The sequence below is a fragment of the Abramis brama genome (assembly GCF_963993115.1).
Source record: "Abramis brama genome assembly, chromosome: 8".
Taxonomy (NCBI): Eukaryota; Metazoa; Chordata; class Actinopteri; order Cypriniformes; family Leuciscidae; genus Abramis; species Abramis brama.
In genome coordinates this window covers 20,101,527-20,125,931 of record NC_139970.1, presented here as the reverse complement: position 1 = coordinate 20,125,931, position 24,405 = coordinate 20,101,527, and the positions used below count along the sequence as shown (strand labels likewise).

Genomic DNA, 24,405 nt, shown 5'->3' with positions numbered 1-24,405 from the left:
AATATTCCCAGAAGATGTGGAGCAATATTGATTTTAATTAAAAAATGATGTGCATAAACGGTCAACGTCAAACAGTTTTCTCAAAGAAAAAAAGAAAATATAAAATGTTTGAACTATGAATGAATGAATTAAATTTCTTCTTTTTTATTTCAGTTTGTAGTTGGGATGTGAGTGAACCTCTCAACCCGATCCTCCATGACAATGGCTCAGTCAGTGTCACATGCATGTCTTATGGCGAAGAAAAGTTTGGAATGGAAGCCAAGCTGATGTTGAATGATACAGTTGTTTGTCAGATTTACAAAAAGGATCAAGAAAATAAAGACTGTAAATGGCAGAACAATACCAACGGATTCACGTTCACCTTGATGAATCCTGGGGCCCTACACAAAAATGAATTTACCTGTGAGATAACCAGAATAAATCCATTACCAATCAAAAGTCTCTTAGGGCCGAAAACAAAGCTTTTCCGAGGTAAGTTCACCCTATTTGAACAATATAGTCCAGTTATGTATAAACCAGTTTTATATACCTAAAAATGGTATATTTAACTGCATATAAAAATGTAGTTTAAATCTTGCATTTTTCACAAACAACCATTATAAATGATTTTTATTTTAAGGTTGCAAAACCCCTTGGGCTCCACCAAAAAGCAACTGCTCATGCTTTAACGAATCACATAACCAGGAGCACACAGATGAAGACAAGCCCTCACCTGAAGTCATGTATACCTTGATAATCTGTGGTCTGGTCATAGCGGTGACGGTGCTCTGTATCTACAGCCTTATCATCACTGCACTCTACATGAGATTGAGGGTAAACTTAGAGACTTTTTATTTTATGTTTGTACTTGTGTTGTTTTATTAGTGTCTTTACTGAATATCTTGTTTCAGTGTCTGTATACATCTCTTGTTGCATTCATTTATATAATAGAAGGAGAGGCTGTGCTATATTGTGAATATACTACATGCTGCGTTCACACTATGTTTTAATTACCGTAATTTCGAGATGACAACACGTGACGTTTCACTCTAGGCACGTCTTCGGACTGGGATGTATGCGTTTCACTAGCATCGCCTAAATGAATCTGCAGTGGGCATGTGGTAAACAGGTACATGTGGTAAGTATGAGCTCTCAGAAAATTCACAGCTTACAAATTACAAGTTTTACGAGGACATGAACGCTCAAATCTTGTCATTATGGTAATAATGACATGGCGTGAATGACTATCTGTTAATTAACTACATGTACTTACTATAGGTTTAGGATTAGGGTTTGGTTTGGTTTAGTTGCATGTAATTATGCATAACTTATAGTTATTACTATAGTAACTACATATGTAACTACATATGAAACACATATAGTAACATATATAATAACATATATAAACACATATAATAAATGCCATAGAAGGTCAGCTAAATATTAGTTCATGTTAACTAATGTAGTTAATGTAAAATAATGAAATCTTATTGTAAAGTGTTCCCCAAGAGCCTTACACTTTTAAAAATAAAGGTTCCTTATTGGCATCGATGGTTCCATAAAGAACCTTTAACATCCACGGAACATTTCAATTCCAAAAAAGATTCTTTATACACCTATTTTTTTACGTAAAAGTGGGCGCGGCTATTTGTAAATATAATGTTTCTGGCTTCTGGTATCATCTGATTGAGTTATTTTTAGCTGTACAAAACAGCTCATTATACTGATTGATATCGCAAATGTATTTATTACCATATTATTGTAATGTATCATTACATAGCGCAATTAGTTTTACCATTTACTGCACTTTGTTATTCTTCTATACATTTAATATAGCGGCTAATAAATCGGAAGTCTAGCACATTCAAAGAAAACCCACATCGCAAAATAAGGTGTACAATGGAAATGGGTTCATTAGATTTTTTAAATGTTTTTCACACTAAGATTTTTTGTGTCACACTAAGAATTTTGAGTGTACTGCATTAACAAAATTATTACTATTTAAATTATTTAGCACACAAATTTAAGCTATATTATACTTTTTTGTCACTTTTTTTCCCCACTAGAACATTGTTCCTGTTTCGCATCTTCTGCCCTCTTTTGCTATACCTGTGTGTCCTATGTTTTTGTTTTGTCCTTTGTGTATTTTTTAAATCATTTTCAATTCTTTGAGATAAAAATGAATTAAATCCCCTGCAATGCAATACATGTATACAATATTTGTTATTCTAAGCTTAATACAATTATGCTGTTTTTTGTCTTCCTCTCCAGGTTGCAAAGCCTGAACCTTCTGACACTCTGACCTATGTGACCTATGCAGGTAAGGGCTTTCTTCTGCCATGTCAACACTGTATTTGACTGTGTGCCAGTAACGCAATATGACTGCTATAGCTGTGGCTGTTTGGCGCAACAATACTTCAAATACAAATGATTTTACTATGTTTCAGAGGAATATAAAATGGCGTGATCCAGACGACACAGAATACGTGGACATGCGTGAAGTGCAGAAACGGGGAGGATCCCACAGAGATATGAACCACAACTCTCATATGATGACTGCCTGATAGTGGAATAAGTGTATGTGCTCGCGCTTTAACTGCTCTGGATTGAATATAGTTAAGCTACACTAAACAATATCATAGGACGAAACAATTACCTTTATACCCAACAAAACAGACTTTTCTAAATGCCTGAATCTGCATATTGCTGCTGCGCCCCATTCAACCGCTCCCATTACACTGTTTTGTTCTCTGTTGCAGATGGTTTCATGTGCTGGCTAGTAAAACCTCATGCTGAATTGTAGCTATGCCAAGCTAAAAGTATATGAAGTACTGTATAAAGTTTCTAGCTTGAGCATTTTTTTATTATTTTGAGCATGGACCAATAATCAATGATATTATCAGTTTTGTTCATTACAAGAAAATGCTGAATTTTTCTTTTTTCCAAAAATGTTAAATTTTTTCAGACTGACTCTAGGAGAACATTTGTATATTACTTTGAAATACACAGAGATTATATTGAACGATGAATTAAATTTGATGATTATTTGGTGATGTAAATAAAGAAAATTACAGCTTATAAATGTGTTTTGTGTATCTAGATGTGCATGGCTACATGGAAGGAAACGACTGCTGTGCCAATATTAACACGATGTCATACAAATTCTGCCAGGACCGCTATCGTCAAATACGATTGACAATAGGCATACAGTTTGGATTGGCGGTATGGTTCTGTTCTGGGCAAGAACTCCATGGATAAGAGCAGGGAGAGCAGCAAAAAAAACAAAAACAACCTTAGGGTAAACAGAACAGACCCATGAATGTATTGCAGAAATCATTAAAGGAGAACTCCGGTCAATTTTAACATTGAGCTCATTTTTTTTTGTAAATTTGGAGTGCTGTCAATACAGAGAACAACGACAAAAATCGGTGTTGCCTACACCGTGTTATCCTCTTTTTAAAATTTGCACCCTGTTGACTTCAATGGGGCAAGTTTTAAACCTGCTTTTAGCCTCTTAACATCCTTGATGTGTCATTACAAGTGCACAGCCAATGTGAGTGATTCCTTTAGAGTTAACACGGGTGAATCTGACTGCAGTAGATATGAATAAAAATTATGTTATTTCAGCCAGCGCACATACCTGTATTTACATCCTGTTTTCGGTCGAAGTCCACAGTAATCGATTGTCGAGTTCACGCGCGTGATCATAGGTAACTAAACGAGGTTTAAAACTTGCCCCATTGAAGTCAACAGGGTGCAAATTTTAAAAAGAGGATAACACGGTGTAGGCAACACCGAATTTTGTCGTTGTTCTCTGTATTGACAGCACTCCAAATTTACAAAAAAATGCAATACATTCATGGTGGGTCTGTTCTGTTTACCCTAAGGTTGTGGAGGTTTTTTTGTTTTGTTTTTTGCTGCTGCTCTCCCTGCTCTTGACCGGAGTTCTCCTTTAATTCAAGATTTTAAGTACAACATAATTCGAGATTTTATTCTGATTCAAGGGGAAGCTGAATGCCATCCTGACTGGACGAGAGGAGGAGCTGGGGATGGAGGAGGGTAATTCGCTCCTGAGAAACGCGATAGCTGCTGATAATACTGAAGGAGCTTATATATGTATACAGTGATAGGCGTCGTATTCCCATAGGTGGACGTGTATCAGCTGAGAGTCAGCTGCTGCAAGCTTGACTAACGTGACCTGCCAGAACTGACACTACGCTTAATTTGTATTGTACTGGAAATAATTTGTGTTTACTCTTCAAATGACTAAATACAATTTGTTTCAAACTATAAATGGATAGTTCACCCAAAAATGAACATTTTGTCATCACTCACCCTCAAGTTGTTCCAAACCTGTATGAGTTTCTTTCTTCTGCAGAACACAAAAAATATATATATTTTGAAGAATGAATGTCGGTAATCAAACAGTTGACGGCACCCACTGAAGTCAATGGCTACCGTCAACTGTCTGGTTACCAACAATATCTTCTTTTGTGTTCAACAGAAGAAAGAAACTCATACAGGTTTGGAACAACTTGAGGGTGAGTAAATGATGACAACATTTTCCTTTTTGGGTGAACTATTCCTTTAAAAGACAGAAATGTCTCTTGAACTAACAACTACCCACAAATAGAAACATGCAAAGTCATAATTTGAGCATGTCTAGTCATAACAGATAGTATGCCTCTGAAAAGAAAAACAGCAAGAAAAACAGAAAGCATGCCTCTGAACATTCATGTTCCTCCTCATATACAAAACATGACTCTTCCATACAGTCTTTTATGTAACAACAGATAAAGTCTGTATTGACAATATTTCAAATTGAAGAATCTCGATGATGAACTAAATTTGGCAGTACCATCAAACATTTGACACTCTGGAACAAACTCAGAGTTACCCGTAAAAAAGACAACAACGTTTATGACTATACGCTTTCGCATCTCACTCTGCATAATTTCCACATCGTGCAGAAGCTATAACCTATAGAGTCTGTTTGTTGACACAAATGAACAATTTCAAGAAAACCTCAAACCACATCCACTCTTCATGTAAACATGCATATCTTTCAATCTGCTCTTTCTATCCGTTTTTGAGGACTGAAGATGCATTAAATAAAAAATAAAAAGTAAATCACCCACACACTGTAAAACAAATGTTTTAACACTTTTTAGTTGACTTAATTGTAAAAATATAACATCTTCTTTTATTTTAGCCTTCAATAATTCTCTTCCTAGAGCAACAGTGTTACAAAGTCTTAAGAAATCACAACTATTTGTAAAGGAAGGGAAGTAATGCAACTGGTTTAACCCTTGTGTGGTGTTCATATTTTTGTTACTCAGCCAGTGTTCGTGGGTCTGGTGGACCCGCTGCATTTTTGGGTTTTTAATTCAATGTAATCAAACAATTTATGTTAAAATACTCAACATATGTTTACTTCATCCCAATTACAAGCAATATAAACAGCATATATTAAAGGCTCATTTAGTAGGGACTTTTATTATGAAACCGTCATGGTAATGTGCCGTTAGTGAGCCAGTAGTTAGTTGAGCTGTCGCTATCTGCTGTGTCTGTGTGATCTGTTCGAGCTGTCAGCTGCAGAGTTGTTGATTCCTGTTTGTTCGTAGTGATTGCTGCAGATGGAATGTCACGATGTTAGTCACTGACCTCAAAGTAAGATAATTTTACTATTTTTGTGTTAAACGTGATCTGAACAGAGTTTTTTGCGTCCGTGACATACGTGCATGCCCGGACATGTCCTGTAGAGATCGTTCTGTTATTCAGATCGGTATTATTATTTAAAGTATGATTATTCATTCTTTATTAAGCTGTAGATCAGTGTTAAAGGGTTATTAATGATATGATGTTGGTCTGTTAAGATGTTATAATACCAGACGAGTGATTAGCGTCATGTTTGTTTGAATGCTTTTCATATTGCCACAAGGTTATCCATATATGGGCACTGTATGTTATTGATGACATGGTTGCTTACAGCCTATTTTCCTGTGGAATACCTCGTTTCTGTTTATTTAACTGGATGTTGGATAGAGAAATGTCACTGGTGTGAATTAATAATAATTATTTTACATTATGTAACATTGAATGCTTATTATTGTATATATTTAGTTTATTCATTATCTTTATTGTACTTATTTTCCAGACTATGTACATCATTGAATATACCTCTGTGGTTCATCTATCTACCTCCAATACACAGAGTTAATCTGATCACCTGTCTCCTCATTATTTATGCTCTGACCGGCATCCCGAAGGGTTTACTCATCATTACAAAATCAGAACCTAACAGTCCAAAAGCCTCTACAACAATGGTTATTTCCCTTTACCTTTGTTAGATCACATTTAAGAATTGCAACCTTCTGCAGGAACGGCAGGGGTAGAAACAAAACTCACTTTTGCACTCACACTCTCTCTCTCACATGCACGCACACACACACACACACACACACACACACACACACACACACACACACACACACACACACACACACACTCTCTCACTTGGATATGTGGTTTACAGGGACTCTCCATAGGCGTAATGGTTTTTCTAATGTACAAACTGTATAATCTATCCCCCTACCTACACTAACCCTACCCCATTTTTTGAATTTCAAAAAACACCATTTAGTATGTTTTTTTAAGCCGTTTGGTTTACGAGGACATAGATGTACACGTTGTAATACCCAGGTCATATATACACATTTGTGTCCTTATAAACCATATACAAGAACACACACACACACACACACACACACACACACACAATAACAGCAAGCCCTGACAGGAGGAGGACAGAGTAAAGGTACACAGGATCTAAAATTTCCACACTTTTATTAGCCCCGGGTCCAGTGGACCCGAACATCCTGTGTGTAATTTTGGGCCAGTTATTCAAAGGTAAGATGATCGGATTTTGGTTATCGGATTGGATCAAATCTTGAAAATGGGTTGTTCAAAAGGGAAGGAAGGAACTGAAATCAGATTAGATTACGGAATCCAATCCTAGTTTTAATCTAGATCAAATCTTCAGTTTGTGTTGTTCAAAACTTGTCAGCAGGATTTGGATAACTTTGATCCACACTGTAAAAAATGATTTTTTGGTGAAGTACATACTACTGAAAAAAAAACCAATGTAATTTACATGAAAAAGTTAGTTCAGACAAGAATTTAAAAAACTAAGTAAATTCCATATCAGTACTTAATTCAAGCGAGTAGAAATGAAAGCGTAAATATCAACTCAATAAAATTAAGTAAAAATTACTCAACTTTTCTGATACTGGGGTTCCCATCATGCACTGGACCTTGAATAATTAATGAGGTTCATTTTTCACTGGTTTCCAGCTGTATTTACACTGTTTTATCATTGCTTTTGTTGTCAGGATTAGTAACTTGCCATTTTGTGACATTTCGAGTAAATTTTCTGCTCAAAATGACACATTCAAACACAAAAACGATCCATCAAATGTTACCGTCATTGTGTATTGTCTACCAAGTATTGAGGTCTTTGCATTCACATGATGCTTAACATCTGACATGATATAGTATAAATTACTTGGATAATCTAAGTAAAGCACATACTATAAATGACTGGTATAATTCAATATTATTGTTTAAGTCAAATGTAATGCAAAGGAAATTTCAACTAAATCGATATTAATCAACCTTTAACTAGCCAAGATAAAATTACTTATTTTCTTTGTTACTTTCACTTAACTAGGTTAAGTAAAGTTTACTTAATTCCATATTGCAAGTAAATTTAACTTAAAGATTTCTAATTAAAGCTACTGATAAATACGTTTAGGTTTTTACTTGGCAAATCTTTGTAAATTTACTAGCATTTTCTAAGTGGAAAAAGTTGCCTAGCTTTTTTCAAGTAAATCCTACTCCAAATTTTGTTCAGTGCAAGAAAACAGGATTATCCTGATCCCAACAGGGGGTAGGATTTCAAGGTGGATTCCAGGAAGAAAATGTAGTAAAACTTTAAAATTGGTCAAAAATACAACATTTGTATCATGTGTAATATACACACACACTCATATTTTTATTTTGCTTTTGATTAGCTTAACTGTTAAAGTAATACATTAGAAGTAGACATTAGGCTACATATTAAGCCTTTCGGTAGCCTACTGTAAAGTAAAAAAGAGATTTTGGCGCCATTAAATAATCCCCAAACAGCTGTAAAAATCAAACAAAATTATTATATTTAATTCAAAGTTTTATCAATGTTTCTAAACTACATTGGCACAATCATAAGAGATGAACCAGTCAAAAGATCTTTGCAAGCGAACACAAAGGTTTTTTTGGTGAACGCTATACAAAACTTTTCTGAGAGAACGCAAAAGCATTGAAATATATATTTTTTTGATGAACGCGGGGATTTATCTTTTTGTTTGGCTTTGAACCTTTCTGCAGCACTTTGTCATTGGGTGCTTCTCAATATCCCTCCTCGTCTCCTCTCTCCTCCGTCCTCCATCCTATGACCCGGAAACCGATTGAGCTCAGCCATCTTGAAGGACATCTCAATTCTCTCTCTACCCCACATACACACAAGCCTGTGGGATGCTTCCCTATCAGATGCATAGTACTATTTAGCCTAGTATGACCCATTCTTAATCGTGATATTATTCTTTGCTCTTTACTATTCATTCTTACATTTTTCCATTTTCCTACTTTCCCTTGTATTTGAAATAAATGTCTTCCTTTCTCTTCTTTTTCCCACATGCTTTGCCACTCTTCCATTATATGTGCTTTAATAATAGATTTCATTTCAGCAACACTATATGCAATATTTATAATTGTTTCCTCTCTTATTGCTTTTTTTGCATAATAATCTGCCATTTCATTTCCTTCTACTCCTCTATGTGCTGGTACCCATAAAAATTTAACTTCTGTTCCCAATTTCCTTAATCTAAATATGGTCTCATAAATTTCATATATCTATTCGACTTTTGGTGGACATTAATTTAACTGACACTAATACCGATAATGAATCCGTACATATAATTCCTCTTTTAATTCTATTTTGTTCCATCCATTGAAGACTAAATGATATGGCTAACATCTCCACTGTATAAACAGATACATGATCTGGAGTTCTTTCCCTAAAAACTAATCCTATTTGTGGTATTACAAATGCAAAACCTGTTTTCCCCCCTTTTATGTCCTTTGATCCATCTGTGAATGCAAAAACGACTCATATATTTTTAATCTATCTTCTGTAATTTTATCCCAGTTTCCTTTTCCTCCACTACCTCTTATTTTATCATAAATACTATAATCAACACACACTTCTGAAAATATCCATTTTGGATTAACTGTATATAAAAACTTTTTAATTTGTACTTTATCTTGGATTTTACTCTCTTTTGCCCATTCTTGCACTTTCCAACTACCATATTCCTTCTTTATTTTCACACTTTCCCAACATGGGCTCAGTGCCCTTTTTGCTATATGTTCATTGTCTTCACACCCTTGTATACTTGCCCAATAATTTAAAGCTAACTGTTTTATTCTAAGCTGTATTGGCATGTCCCCCATTTCTACCTGTATTGCTACAATAGGTGTAGTTTTTATTGCTCCACAACACACTCTTAACGCTTGGCTTTGTATAATTTCAATCCTTTTCATTAATGTTTTAGATGCTGAACTATAAACTATACTCCCATAATCTATCACTGATCTTATCATTGCACTGTACATGTATTTCAACGCCTGGGTACTAGCCCCCCATTCATATCCTCTCACACATCTCATTATATTTATTACTTTTTTACATCTTTCCTCTATTTTATTTATATTATCTTTCCATACTAACTTTTTATCAAATATAACTCTTAAATATTTAAAATTATTTACTTGCTCCAACTCTTTTCCATATAATGTTAAGTTCTCCATTACTTTCTTGTTTTTTGTAAACACCATACTTTTAGTTTTTTTCCACTGAAAATTTGAAACCCCATTCATATGACCAGTTTTCCACTATTTTAATTGCTTCCTGCATTTTCTTTTGCACATATTGAATATTTTTCCCTTTCCTCCACATTGCTCCATCATCCGCAAATAATACCTTACCAAACTCATTACCCACATTCTGAAATACATCATCTATCATGATAGAAAATAGTATTGGGCTAATGACACTTCCTTGAGGAGTGCCATTTTCTACTTTACACCCCCTGGAAAGTGTACTTCCTATTTTGACTTGAATATTTCGCTCGCTCAGAAAATCTTTAACCCAGTTATACATTCTTCCTCCTAATCCTAATTTTTTTGTTTTATCGACTTAAACGTGACGCACGTCTAAATTCTCCTCCCCCTTCGCATCGGTCACAATCATTTTAATTTATACTTTACCTTTGCAGTTTATATAAACCAGACATCTCACATATTTCAACAGGGTATCTTGCTTTATTATTATTTATTATGAATTTCTTAAATAAACAAACTTCAACAACATAAGGGCAGATCCTTTGAGCGCTGCTGATGACGCGAGGAAGTGACGCTCGAGTGATCAAGTATTCCAATGTATAAAAAAAAGTTACATTCGATTCCTCCGTCCTCATGTCTTTTCCTTGCATCCTTCCCTCGCATCCTACAGGGGGCGGAGCTGAGACGCGAGGAAAGGAAGCGAGGAAAGGAAACGAGGATGCACAAATAAGAAATGAGAAGCACCCATTGTATTGACTGAAGGCAGGGAGTACCCCAGAGTGCAGTCTGGACGATGGGGCGGGGCGACACTTTTAGGCGGGGCGACACGTGTCGCTCCGCCCACACCCGATTTTATTGGCTTATAATACAGCAATCTAATTGGCGTAGACGCTTGAGGCATGAGCATGCGCATTCCTTTATGTACGAGTCAATGGTAGGAGTTTATGAATGATCTACGACGCTGTTTGGCCATACTACAGAAATATTAAGTGATGATAACCATGGGGATTTCCGATTTCAGTAGCCTAATGATCAATTGGATAATATTTTGCTGAATTTACGAATCAAGTTAGATGAAGTTACTGTCAAAATGTATTCATATAGCGCTCAATTCACATCGTCTCAAGCAGCTTTACAAAAAAATCAATATTGTAAGCTTTAGGCTAATATTGAGCAGCTTTAGGGCTAGGCAATATCACGAAATATGTTGCTGATAAATTACTGTTTGAGATTTAGCCTAGATAGCCTATATTTATTAATTTACCCTGCAGATCAGTGCCACTTTTAGTGAGCAATGATCATGACAGCATGAAATTACTGGTATAGGCTATCAAAGGAGAGATAATTTCTATAGGCTAATAGACAATATTTTTCCGCATGTCATGCAGGGCTCCGGAATTTCAAATCATTCGTAAATGCGTTTTTCGTTTTTCCATTAGGATCAGTGAATAAACACAAACTCGGGATTTTACACAAATGATGATAATTCACTGTATTTCAGTAAAACAAAATGATAAATCCGAAAGTGTGTTTTATTTTATTTTAAAGCAAAACCACAGTGACAAATAAGACAATAATAGGCTAGCCTACCAAATACTATACAAGCCCAGATCGATATAATAAATCTGTTTTAGTAAATACATATTTATTTATTTATTTATTTATTTTCACATTTCAGCACTAGGCCTATACGGTTTTAATTCTATTGTAGCCAACGCACAAAACCCAATGGCCCTGATGTCACAGTAACAGTAAGTAGTCGAAGTAGCCTACGGTTGACACTTATAGAAAACATGAATCTTTAAAACTATAACATAGGTATTTAAAGAACCAACAGGCCCTCATTTTATTAACAAAGAAACGTGAGTTTGCCATTAAACATTTTATTTGCACTTTGTAGCCTACCAAATAATGCACGCATTGGACAACATCTCGTTAAAAAAAAATGATAACAAAAAACGGTCGTGCTTTAAAAATTAAAATCAGCTGCTTTTACATTCTTACAGTGAATTATCATCCTTTGCGTAAAATCCCGAGTTTATAAAACATCTCCTTGAAGTAGGCCTGCGTTCGTTTTTAAACAATAACTTCATCCATTCTGTTTCTTAAGTACAATAAAACATTAGCCAATAGATCTTAACTAAAATTACCATGGTAAACCGACAAGATAGACATATAGCCTACGATTAAAGTTAGCATTTAATATTTCTTTAATACGGCCAAATCATTCATAAAATCGTACTTAAAGGAATGCGCATGCTCAGACCTGAATCGTCTACACCAATAAGATTGCGGTATTATAAACCAATTAAATTGGGTGTGGGCGGAGCGACACGCGTCGCCCCGCCTTAAAGTGTCACACCGCCCCATCGTCCAGACTGCACTCTGGGGTACTACGGGATAATTGATTTCACCTGGAGTGGAGGACATTTAAGAGAGGAGAGGTGAGAGAATGGGGTCTCATATGTCTGCGATCCGCCATAAAAAAAACCAAGAAGAAGAAGAAGAATGGGGTCTCGACAGTGGTGAACGTGACTGGCTTTTCCGCGCTCAGCAAATAAATGGGGATGCTTGGTGTTGCTCGAGACCGTTAGGGTTTGCCCGGCAACGAAGATCTCTAGATAGATATATCGGTGTAGTTAGATAATAGTGGGATGGGGTGTGTAGGAGCGCTGGCCACATGTTCCATGAGCGGTTTTAAGAGCTGTGTTGCTCAAAGAGACATTGTGATTCCCAACGAGAAGCGTGCTGCGCAAAGAGGACAAATAATGCCAGTTCTATTGTGATTAATCGCTGCGACTGCGGGGACGGGAATAACGCGAAGAAGAGCGCGTGCTTTCTCTGTGGATAAGTTAGGCACGGCTGATTCCTTTCCCTGACCCCGGGATGGGGTCTTGTTTCCTGGAAACGGGGAAGTGTTTTATATTTTCTTTCAAGTGTGGTGTATATGTGTGAGTGAGTGAGTGTGATGTTGTGGTTTTGAGTTTTAGAAGTTATATGAACATTATACTTTGGGTACGCTGGACTAGGGACGTGCTGATTTTCCCACTTGATAAACTGATTGCTGTTTGATCACGATTTCTATTGTGCCGTGCGGGGCTGAGGATAACCACTGGAGTGCAGTAGTGATGGCCAAATGAAGCGTTTCGAAGCATTATTGCTTTCTGATACAATTGTGTCGAAAATGGTTCATTACTCAAAGCTTCATTCATACTGAAATTGCAGCACCATCTCCTGGTGAAGTAAATGTAATGCAACAAAGCTGACAACCATAAAATGCAAGTAACGCCCCGTTTATTACGTGTTTACCGAGGCGATCAAAGCTGAAACAGTGTTAGTGCTGTGAAACTCATTTATGTAGGTGAATTTTACAGATAGGCTACTAATGAATTTCATGTGTTCACCTTGATAATAAAACATTAAGCATGATGTGTGTGTGTGTGTGTGTGTAATTATTTCTTTAGACAAGGACAGAAGATCAGACCAGCTTAAAAAAAGTTGGAAACCATCACAGAAATTCTAATGGTTTATATTAAAATAGGAACCATTGGCTTTTACCATTTAAACCACTACATAATTCTCTTTTGTAGTGTGTTTGGGACATATTCATTAGAGCCGGATTAACGCAAAGGCAAACTAGGCACGTGCCTAGGGCCCGATTGGCGGGATGGGGCCCAGACAGAGGGACAAAAAATAAAAAATAAAAAAATAAAAAATAAATAAAATAAAATGTACAAATGTCCCATCTACAATTTATTTCAATATTTATTAATTAACTAAAAATAGTGACGATGTTTATCTTAACCATAGACTGTTACATTACGTCACATTAACGCCAGCCCATGACTGTATATATATATAGAGGCGCCAGCCAGTTAAGTCCGAGGGGACGTCAGCGGCGGTCAGAGGTCAGAGCGGGACAACAAAGCTAGCAGGCAGGTGTTTTTTGAGTAGGCTAACATTCAAGATGCTTTAGGGTGCGGCAAAACGTAAAAAGAAAAAAAATGAAGAGGAACAAAAGAAGAGACAGCGGGGGGCTTTACAGAAGTTTCTGTCGGGCAGCCGTCCGACAGCTGTGAACCTGCTCGAGTCAGCAGAGCCAGAGGCCGAGCCAGGCCCGGAGACACGGCCCGACGACGCGGTGGAAGATGTGGCGGGAAATGTGGTGGAAGACGCTGTGGCGCGGGCGCCGTCAACATCAGCGCCGTCACAGAAGGACAAACTGATGGAACAACAGCAGCCAGCCAGAAGTGAGCCCAATATCGTTTTGCAGCAGGAGCCTCTAGACCCAGAAAGGGTATTAACAAGCTACCCATCTGATCCTGCAAAGTGGGACCAAATTGATGACAGGATGCGTGAGTACTTTGCACTAAACCATCCCTGTCAAAATATTGGAGATTTCTCTGCATCACAGAGGAAATATGGAGACATTAACCGAAGCTTAACCAAGGAACATTTCTTTAGAAAAAAGCTAAATGGAGAAACCCTGTCAAGAAAATGGTTAGTGTACTCACCGTCTACTGGCACTGTATTCTGTTACTGCTGCAAGTTGTTCAGTATAAGAGACAATCAATTTGTCACTGGATTTAATGACTGGAAAAACTGTGCTAATCGCTTGCATGAACATGAGAATAGTATGGATCATCGTACTGCTGTGCTGAGTCTATCATCACTTGGAAATAAAAATGCACGCATAGATTCAAACATAGTACAGCAACAGGAGTCTGAGAGAGCATACTGGCTCAATATTTTGAAACGTATAGTGGCAACTATTCAGTTTCTTTCTTCACGAGGACTGCCCTTCCGTGGGGACGATGAGTTAGTAGGATCACCCCACAATGGGAACTTTTTGGGCTGCTTGGAGTTAATTAGTCGCTTTGATCCACTTCTGTCAGAGCATCTAGCCAGATATGGAAACAAGGGCAGGGGACATACCAGTTACCTGTCCTCTACAGTTTGTGATGAGTTTATTCAGCTGATGGCTGAGAAAGTTCTGCGTGCCATTGTAAAAGAAGTTAAAGATGGCAAGTATTTCTCCATCATTGTGGACTCAACACCTGACGTCACACATGTTGATCAGCTTGCTTTGATAATTCGCTATGTCCTGAAGAAAAGTGGTGAGCCTGTCGAGAGATTTTTGGAGTTCATACCACTACATGGTCATACTGCAGAACACATGGAGGAAACACTCAAATCTGAGTTAAAAGAACTGGACATTGATTTGATGGACTGTCATGGGCAGAGCTACGACAATGCTAGTAACATGGCAGGGAAATATTCTGGACTCCAAGCAAGAATAAAAAATAAAAATCCTAATGCTGACTTCATACCATGTTCTGCACATTCTCTTAATTTAGTTGGTGCATGTGCAGCAGAATGTTGCCTAGAAGCAGTTTCATTTTTTGGCTTCATTCAAAATCTCTACAACTTCTTCTCAGCTTCAACTCGGCGGTGGGAGATTTTAACAGCCCATCTCACAAAATGTGAGTGAGGTCTGACACTGAAGAGCCTTTCCGGGCACAAGGTGGTCTGCAAGAGCTGATGCAACAAAAGCTTTGAGATTTGGCTACAAAGCTATACAGGATGCTTTGAACAAAATCAAAGTTGACCATGGAACCCCCAGAGCTGCTCAATATGAGGCGAGTCAATTAATAACAGTGATGGAAACCCTTGAAACTGCAGTTATGACAGTACTGTAGGATGAACTGCTGAGAAGAATCAATTTAACCAGTAAAGCATTGCAACAGGTACAAATTGATGTATGTACTGTTCCTATTCTGTACAGTTCACTCATAGAATACATAGGACAGGCCAGAAATGATTTCGATGTCTATGAAGCAGAGGCCAAGACTCTCACAGCAACAGAGGGATACAAAGCAGATAGCCAAAGGAGACGAGTGAAGAAAGTTATGTTTGATGAGTCTGCAGGTCCAGAGGTGCGGCGCTCAGGCCGTGAAGCATTCTTGATTGACACACATTATGTCATCTGTGACCGCTTGTCACAAGAATTGAAACAATGCAAAGATGCATACAAAAACGTGGAGGAGAAATTTGGTTTCCTTACTAAAACGAAATCAATGAACATTGAACAAATCCGTGCAGCCACAGAAAAGCTGAAGAAAATATACCCCCAGGATCTTGAGGAGGACTTTACAGCAGAGTTTTGCCAGTTCATCTCAATGGTAAAAGATGAAGAATCAGTCATGGCCATGTACAAGAAGTTCCTAGAGCTAGGCTTGAGGGATGCTTTCCCTAATGTGGACATTTGCCTTCGCATGTATCTGACATTACCGATTGCAAACTGTTCAGGAGAAAGATCATTTTCTTTGTTGAAACGAGTAAAAACATACCGGAGAGCAACAGTAACAGAAAAAAAAACTGAATGCCTTTGCCCTGTTGGCAATTGAAAATGGATTCACAACTGCCCTGGATTTTGAAGACATCATCGAGGACTTCACCTCATCAAAATTCAGGAGAAAGCATCTGTAAATGTAAGTTTTCCATTTAAACATCTAAATCTGAATAAGTAAAGTGAATATTAAAATCAAATGTAAGATGCATATAAATCAAATGTATAATATAGGGCTATACTTTCTACTATAATGAAATGAAATATGAGAAACAAACCAAGTATATTCAAATCTCAAACAGCTGTCTTATGTATACATTTTATTATTTCTCCACAAGATTGTGATGATGCCGTCAAGACGTGTTTCTGCTGTGATGGAGGCCTGTGATGCTGGAAGGCTGAAGATTATCCCTGAGTGGAGCATGCTAAATGGTTTCCTTAGTAAGTGTTGCTGGTTTTATTTATTTTTATTTTATTTTTTCCAAATATTTTTATTAATTTTCAAATAATAACAAACATAAAAAAAAAACGAAACATGTATCACTCACACACACATTCACATAATCAGAGACCTGCACCTATCAGAGATAAAGTAAAACAACATTTCCGTGTCAAGTTTTAAGTTACAAGAAAATCTAATTCAAAATGATAATAAAAGATAAAAACAAATGTAAAAAAATAAAAAAATGAAAAAAAGAATAATGGCATGGCCCTACTTTACATGATAAAATAATCATGTATGGCTCCCATAATTGTGCAAAGTCCTTTATTTTACCCTTGGAGATATAAGTCAGCCTTTCCAGTCCAATGCACTCTGAAAGTTCTTTTATCCATTGTTTTATAGAAGGTGCTTCCATGCTCTTCCAGTTCAAAGCAATGGCTCTTCTGGCATGTAACAATCCAAAGTCCAATAGTCTAGTGTGTTTCTTTGTTTGTGAGAAACCTGTAGGATATATTCCCAGTACACAAAGTTTGGCACAAAGTGGTATTTTAAGATTAAACAGTTCTGACAAACAGTTTATGACATCCTTCCAGAACTTCTGTATATCAGAACATTCCCATAGACAGTGAATTTATAATTCAGGAAACAGTTCCTTTATAATTTTGGCATTTTGTACATATATCAGGAATATTGCTAGACATATGATTGAGTTTTTCAGGTGTTATATAAACCCTTGTCAACCATTTATACTGTAATAATTTAAGCCGCGTGTTTATGGTTTGTTTTTGCGCCTTTAAACATGCTTCAGTCCATTCAAATTCCTCTATTTCTTCTTGAATGTCTTTCCTCCATGCGTTTAATTTGTCTACAGCAGACTCTTTAGAGTTAGACATTATTAAATTATAATATTTTGACAATTGGCCCTTTTCACCTATTTTTCCAATTATTTCCTCAATTAATGACAGTTTGGGAATGTACATAATATCTGTAGACCTGGAAGACATGTAATGAGTAAGCACGTACTGTATGAGTGAGAGTTGACACAATAAATACTTACGAAAATTATTTATTAATACAATGACAGTGATGAATTCTAAAACAAGCTATAAGCTGCATTGGCATAATGAAATGGACAAAAAGTTAGTTGTTAAACAAATAAAGTCTGAATGTAAATTTAATTTCAGTAGCCTATATTGTCCATAAATACCTACTCAGGCTACCTCACAAACACATTTTTGTCAGGTCCCAAAAATACAGTATTCACCCTACAGCCTATAATAAATGAACAAAACAAAAATACTGTGCCAGCTGACTCACTGTTGATGAATGGTTAACAAAATAATGTTCTCAATTTCAATAAGACAACGTATTAGAGACGCATTGAAAAAGACGCATTGAAAGACATAAAATATCTGATAATTGTCTTAACCAGTTGTGCACAACGTGTAAACGTGTAAACTGTTCTGAGGGTAACACTGAGACGTTACTAACCAACTAACGTTACACCTGCGCTTATAAATGTATCAAGGCAAAACTGACGCAGTCATACAGCAAAGCGAGCAATTATTATTTATTTATTTATTTATTATTATTTCAGTGTTATCACCATAATATTGCAAACAGCTAGTTTGTCCACCACTCGTGCTTATGGCTCAGTTTTATCAAGGGGTTATTTGTTGCTACACTCATGACATTGCCTTAGTGTTTTAGCCCAGGCTCTACACACTCACTCATCTTTCTCCCTCTCCTCATCCTCCTCATTGTGCGTGCCGGGTCCTGCTGCTGCAGAAAACACATCGGTTATTTTTACACGTTTTCCCTGTTTCTCTTTTTCGCGCACTTCTTCTTTGCTTCCCTTACGTTTCTTCCCCATCATGACTATTTTGACAGATGCACGCCGACACTGCACGCTCGCAGCCCAAAAGGGGAGGTGTTTAAAGATGTGATTGGGCCAGCCTAGTGTCAGTTAAGAAAGGAACCAATGGGACGCTTGTCTACGAAAATAAATAAATAAATAAATAAATAAAACACTGACTTTTTTTTGACAAATGCATTACACCAGCTCAGAGACCACAGGAGAGGAGTTTATGTGTATATATATATATATATATATATATATATATATATGTGTATATATATATATATATATATATATATATAATTTTTTTTAAAAATTCCCAAAAATGTTGTCAGTTTGTGGCACATCTGTATTTGACTGGCATGTGCCACTGAATGTTTTGTGTAGGCTATGTCGTGTATCACAGGGTGGACCAATCACAGTTGTGTGCAATTTCAAGATAAAACGGAATTAATTATTTCCGGATTGCTGGTTTATATATTACTTTTATAATAGTTTTAATTTATTCTTATTTTTTATTAGACAATTGTATCCAAAAAAAAAAGAAAGAAAAAATTTGTAACGGGGCAGATTCGGCTTTCTGAGCCGCCGAGCGCCCCTTGGAGGATTGCACGGGAAACGGTGTAATACTGTTACCTACCCATCCAACACAATAACGGTACAATGCAATAACGGTATTAGCCTATTATATGCTGTAGCCTATAAATAGATAAAAATTAAGATACTTCTGTAGACTACTTATAAATGTTTGAGCTGAAAGTGATATCTTTACCTTCACACCCTTTTGAAATTAATATGATGACATCATATAACATGCATTTTTTCCCACAGGCTACACTAGTAGCTATACAAACGTCATCATAATTTCAAACGAGTGTGAAGATATCAGTTTCAGCTCAAAAATGTGTTAGGCGACAAAAGTATCTTAATTTTTATCTTATTTATTTCTATTCTGAATACTATGTTGCCTTCTAACCCGTAAAACTGTTTTGTGTGAACTGCTGTGTTTAAATTCTAATGTGAAATGCCTGTCAGCACGTAAGTGCTTTGTTTTTCATAACGCTAAATAGGCCTATTGTCTCTTCATAGAAATATATTATCTTAAAACGGAGAAAAAAATTGTCTCTTCATTTTAAATAGACAGAAATATATTTAATCATCTCTATCAATGTGACAAATGTGTTTTTTTATATATATATATAGTTATAGAAGTAAAATTAACATTTAATGATCTATTAAATACATATTTATTTGTAAACTAACTATATAAATCTATATTGCCAGTGCATAGTTCTACAAATAAACTGATTCTAAGCATTTATTTATCATTCAAACAGGTGGAAATAGATAAAGATTGGACATAAGAGATTTCTTATCTGGTGAAACTTATGAAACTAAGCATGTTTGCTCAGAATGACTTGTTCTCCATACATACAAAGTTGTGAGAAGTTTGGAAGTTTGGATATATACATAACAGTCAGAATGGGCCACACCCAGCAAATATGTCAGATCGTATCTGCTGAACACTTTTATGGAGCAAAAGTCTTATGATACATTTTTGCCAGCATAGAGCTGACATTTGCAAAGTTTGGTGAACATCTGACAAAGGGCCAAAGAGGCGTTGTAAAACATAAAACGCTGTAGAATGAACATAGAATGGTGGATACATTTTATAGATAAACATAAAATTTACATACATACACACGTCTATACAGTGAGGAAAATAAGTATTTGAACACCCTGCTATTTTGCAAGTTCTCCCACTTCGAAAAAAATCCAGAAATCACAATGTATGATTTTTTAACTATTTATTTGTATGATACAGCTGCAAATAAGTATTTGAACACCTGAGAAAATCAATGTTAATATTTGGTACAGTAGCCTTTGTTTGCAATTACAGAGGTCAAACGTTTCCTGTAGTTTTTCACCAGGTTTGCACACACTGCAGGAGGGATTTTGGCCCACTCCTCCACACAGATCTTCTCTAGATCAGTCAGGTTTCTGGGCTGTCGCTGAGAAACACTGAGTTTGAGCTCCCTCCAAAGATTCTCTATTGGGTTTAGGTCTGGAGACTGGCTAGGCCACGCCAGAACCTTGATATGCTTCTTACAGAGCCACTCCTTGGTTATCCTGGCTGTGTGCTTCGGGTCATTGTCATGTTGGAAGACCCAGCCTCGACCCATCTTCAATGCTCTAACTGAGGGAAGGAGGTTGTTCCCCAAAATCTCGCAATACATGGCCCCGGTCATCCTCTCCTTAATACAGTGCAGTCGCCCTGTCCCATGTGCAGAAAAACACCCCCAAAGCATGATGCTACCACCCCCATGCTTCACAGTAGGGATGGTGTTCTTGGGATGGTACTCATCATTCTTCTTCCTCCAAACACGTTTAGTGGAATTATGACCAAAAAGTTCTATTTTGGTCTCATCTGACCACATGACTTTCTCCCATGACTCCTCTGGATCATCCAAATGGTCATTGGCAAACTTAAGACGGGCCTTGACATGTGCTGGTTTAAGCAGGGGAACCTTCCGTGCCATGCGTGATTTCAAACCATGACGTCTTAGTGTATTACCAACAGTAACCTTGGAAACGGTGGTCCCAGCTCTTTTCAGGTCATTGACCAGCTCCTCCCGTGTAGTTCTGGGCTGATTTCTCACCTTTCTTAGGATCATTGAGACCCCACGAGGTGAGATCTTGCATGGAGCCCCAGTCCGAGGGAGATTGACAGACATGTTTAGCTTCTTCCATTTTCTAATGATTGCTCCAACAGTGGACCTTTTTTCACCAAGCTGCTTGGCAATTTCCCCGTAGCCCTTTCCAGCCTTGTGGAGGTGTACAATTTTGTCTCTAGTGTCTTTGGACAGCTCTTTGGTCTTGGCCATGTTAGTAGTTGGATTTTTACTGATTGTATGGGGTGGACAGGTGTCTTTATGCAGCTAACGACCTCAAACAGGTGCATCTAATTTAGGATAATAAATAGAGTGGAGGTGGACATTTTAAAGGCAGACTAACAGGTCTTTGAGGGTCAGAATTCTAGCTGATAGACAGGTGTTCAAATACTTATTTGCAGCTGTATTATACAAATAAATAGTTAAAAAATCATATATTGTGTTTTCTGGATTTTTTTTTTTAGATTATGTCTCTCACAGTGGACATGCACCTACGATGACAATTTCAGACCCCTCCATGATTTCCAAGTGGGAGAACTTGCAAAATAGCAGGGTGTTCAAATACTTATTTTCCTCACTGTATATGCGCTTCACTTCACTGATTTCACACTCAAGTGAGAGCAGAGTGTGACGGTTGAATTATAGCACAGCTGTTCTAAATATTTTTGAGCCACTTTGGGAGTATTTTGGAGTTTAGAAGTCAGAAAACCCTTTTCCTTTACCAACATCACAGTGCCCTGGCTACTGTTCTGGAAGAGGAATGGCTCAGATTCCCTCTGGCCACTGTGAAGGACGTGTATCTTGTCAAATTGATGCTGTATTTGCTGCAAAAGGAGGGTTTACATAGTTTATTTGTGGTCTAAAACCAAGTGTTTCATTTCAGTTTCTTGTCCAACCCCTGCATATATATATATATATATATATATATATATATATATATATATATATATATATATATATATATATATATATATATATATATATATATATATATATGTATGTCTGTCTGTCTGTCTATATAACATAGCAGTGAACAAAGCAATAAAGTAGCTTACCATTTATGCTGGTATGTTATTTTAATTTTAAAGCTGTATGTTTGGGGAAAGAAAGAGGCATTTTGTACAGCAAGGTATTTGAACATACATAAAAAAAATAAAAATAGGACACCATTCTCTGACAACATAGCAGTGCTTTTGCACTCACAATAGTGAAGAAAGAAACATAAATTAAATGATCAAAGTGTTAAAATAATTAAATATACATTTATTAAAAATAGCAATTAAGTATAACCTGAAATAACACTAGTAGCCTACCTTCCATGCAGTGCATCTGGTTCAAATCTAAATCATTTTAGCAGAGGTTAAGAAAGACACATGCTCTTGTCTCCCAAGTTGCAAATTTAAGCTTTCAGTGGTTCAATCCTGCAATATACAAACCAGGAACTACAGTCCAGTTGTGCATGTATTTGTGCAGATACAAAGGCTGATGATTTCTCACTGTGGTCATTACATATAGTCTTTTATTATGTTCAGTAATGCAACATTACGGTTTTCTTATAACTATTACAATAAAATAAATAGTCTAAATGCACCCCTCTGCTTTCGGAAAACAAAAAAAATTCAAGAAATATTCTTCACATTGTAGGACCAGTTGCAGCAGTGCTCCTTATTAGATCAGTACGGACATTCATATCAACCAATACAAACGTCCATCAAAGAAACTTTGAACTATGAAAACATATACAGACAGTCAATGAACATATCAATAGTGTCTTCTCACATATTTCCTTACAAAGAATGTATATTCACACTGTATGCTCACTGTACAGAGACTAGCTGTGCTTGGCAACAGTACGAGGAAGCTCGTCCTCTTAAACTTAAACTCTACAACCCGTACAATGCAAGTCAGGAGGGCAAAGGCCTGCATTAAAGCACTAACACTTTCGTAAAGAGAGAGTCTTACGGTAAATAAATAAAACAATCTGCCACGTCACAAATAGTCACACACAGATTTCGAAATATCTACATATTTATCTAAACAAATGAGTTTGCAATGGTGGACTCTCTTAAGGCAGCTAGTTGTGTGTATACTTGAAATGAAGTGATGATTAACAATGGGGTCTATATATTGATTCTCTAACTTAACCCGACTTATCCTTACAAATGTTAAAACTGGCTTTGGGAACAAATCATCTACTATACCACAGCACATACACATTAACTATAACCTACTGAATTTTGAATACAATCTAAAGTATGATAAAAACACAGCTTTGCTTCAGTGCTGATAGTTTCAACCTTTGCATTTCAATACAAAGACCAAGTGTGGTGCTGGAAATGATTTAAAATGTACTTAACTAAACACAGATGGAATGAATTTGGGATTTTTTGGGAACTGCTCTGATAAATTAATTTAATTTAGAATCTAACAGGCCTTCTTACCTGCATTCAGTGCAACAACCAAGCGAGCTACTCATATACCTTCACGTGATTTTCTTTCCCTATCTCCGGTTCATCCACGGTTCATAGAAGAGGTTTGGGGATCTGAAAATATTAACAGTGTCATCTGGATGATAACCAGAGCATGACTGTGTGTGCATAATAAAACTTTTCCTTCAGATATGTGGTAATAAAGTAAAGCGAACAAGGAGAAACATGCAGCTCTAGTCCCAGCGGGCCAGAACAGCGGACTGCTTGTCAGCTCAAGTCTCCACTTTCCCATAGGTGCCCTCTGGTGGTCTGTACTGCCTAGGGAAAGTCTTCAGCTGGAGGGAGTTGAAGGCGTATTTGCGACTGCCTACGTTTTTCATGGTGTTTTCTCGCCGGCAGCCCTCGCTGTGGGACCAGAGAGGGGATTGAGAGACGGGGATAGAATGATGCGTAAATGAAAGACCCCTAACTGTAAGTGTGGTCTCACCTGCGCATACAATCCAAGGCCTGGGTGAAGACCTGCGGGGCCATGCAGTGCTCCTGCTGGAGGATATGACATTGCTCCAGGGTCACCGACATGGCCGTGCGATCTTTTGCGCTCTTGCAGCTGGTCACGCGCACACCATTCAGACGCCGACAAACCTGAAGCAACAAATGAGAAAGATGTCGTTGCATTAATGGCTATTACTAGAAGTTGTGAGAAGTTCCCATATTTATGTTGTTTCTTTTTTGATGAA

General features: G+C 37.0%; 2 protein-coding genes across 5 annotated transcripts in view; both read right to left on the bottom strand.

The window, feature by feature from the left end:
* The window catches only part of LOC311088691 (nucleoside hydrolase), a 55,446-nt gene extending 36,876 nt beyond the window's left edge, over positions 1-18,570 (bottom strand). The window contains exon 1 of the mRNA XM_084122942.1: positions 18,440-18,570. The gene's annotated coding sequence lies outside the window, so the exon portion shown is untranslated. The remainder of the gene's footprint in view (positions 1-18,439) is intronic.
* A 3,911-nt stretch (positions 18,571-22,481) lies between these two features.
* Positions 22,482-24,405, bottom strand: part of inpp4aa (inositol polyphosphate-4-phosphatase type I Aa) — a 29,625-nt gene continuing 27,701 nt past the window's right edge. For all 4 annotated transcript variants that reach the window (XM_084123086.1, XM_084123084.1, XM_084123085.1 and 1 more), the window contains 2 exons: positions 24,156-24,310; positions 22,482-24,073 (listed from right to left, as the gene is read on the bottom strand). In XM_084123086.1, coding sequence (XP_083979212.1) covers positions 23,941-24,073; positions 24,156-24,310 — 288 coding nt within the window. In that variant the 3' untranslated portion in view covers positions 22,482-23,940. The remainder of the gene's footprint in view (positions 24,074-24,155; positions 24,311-24,405) is intronic.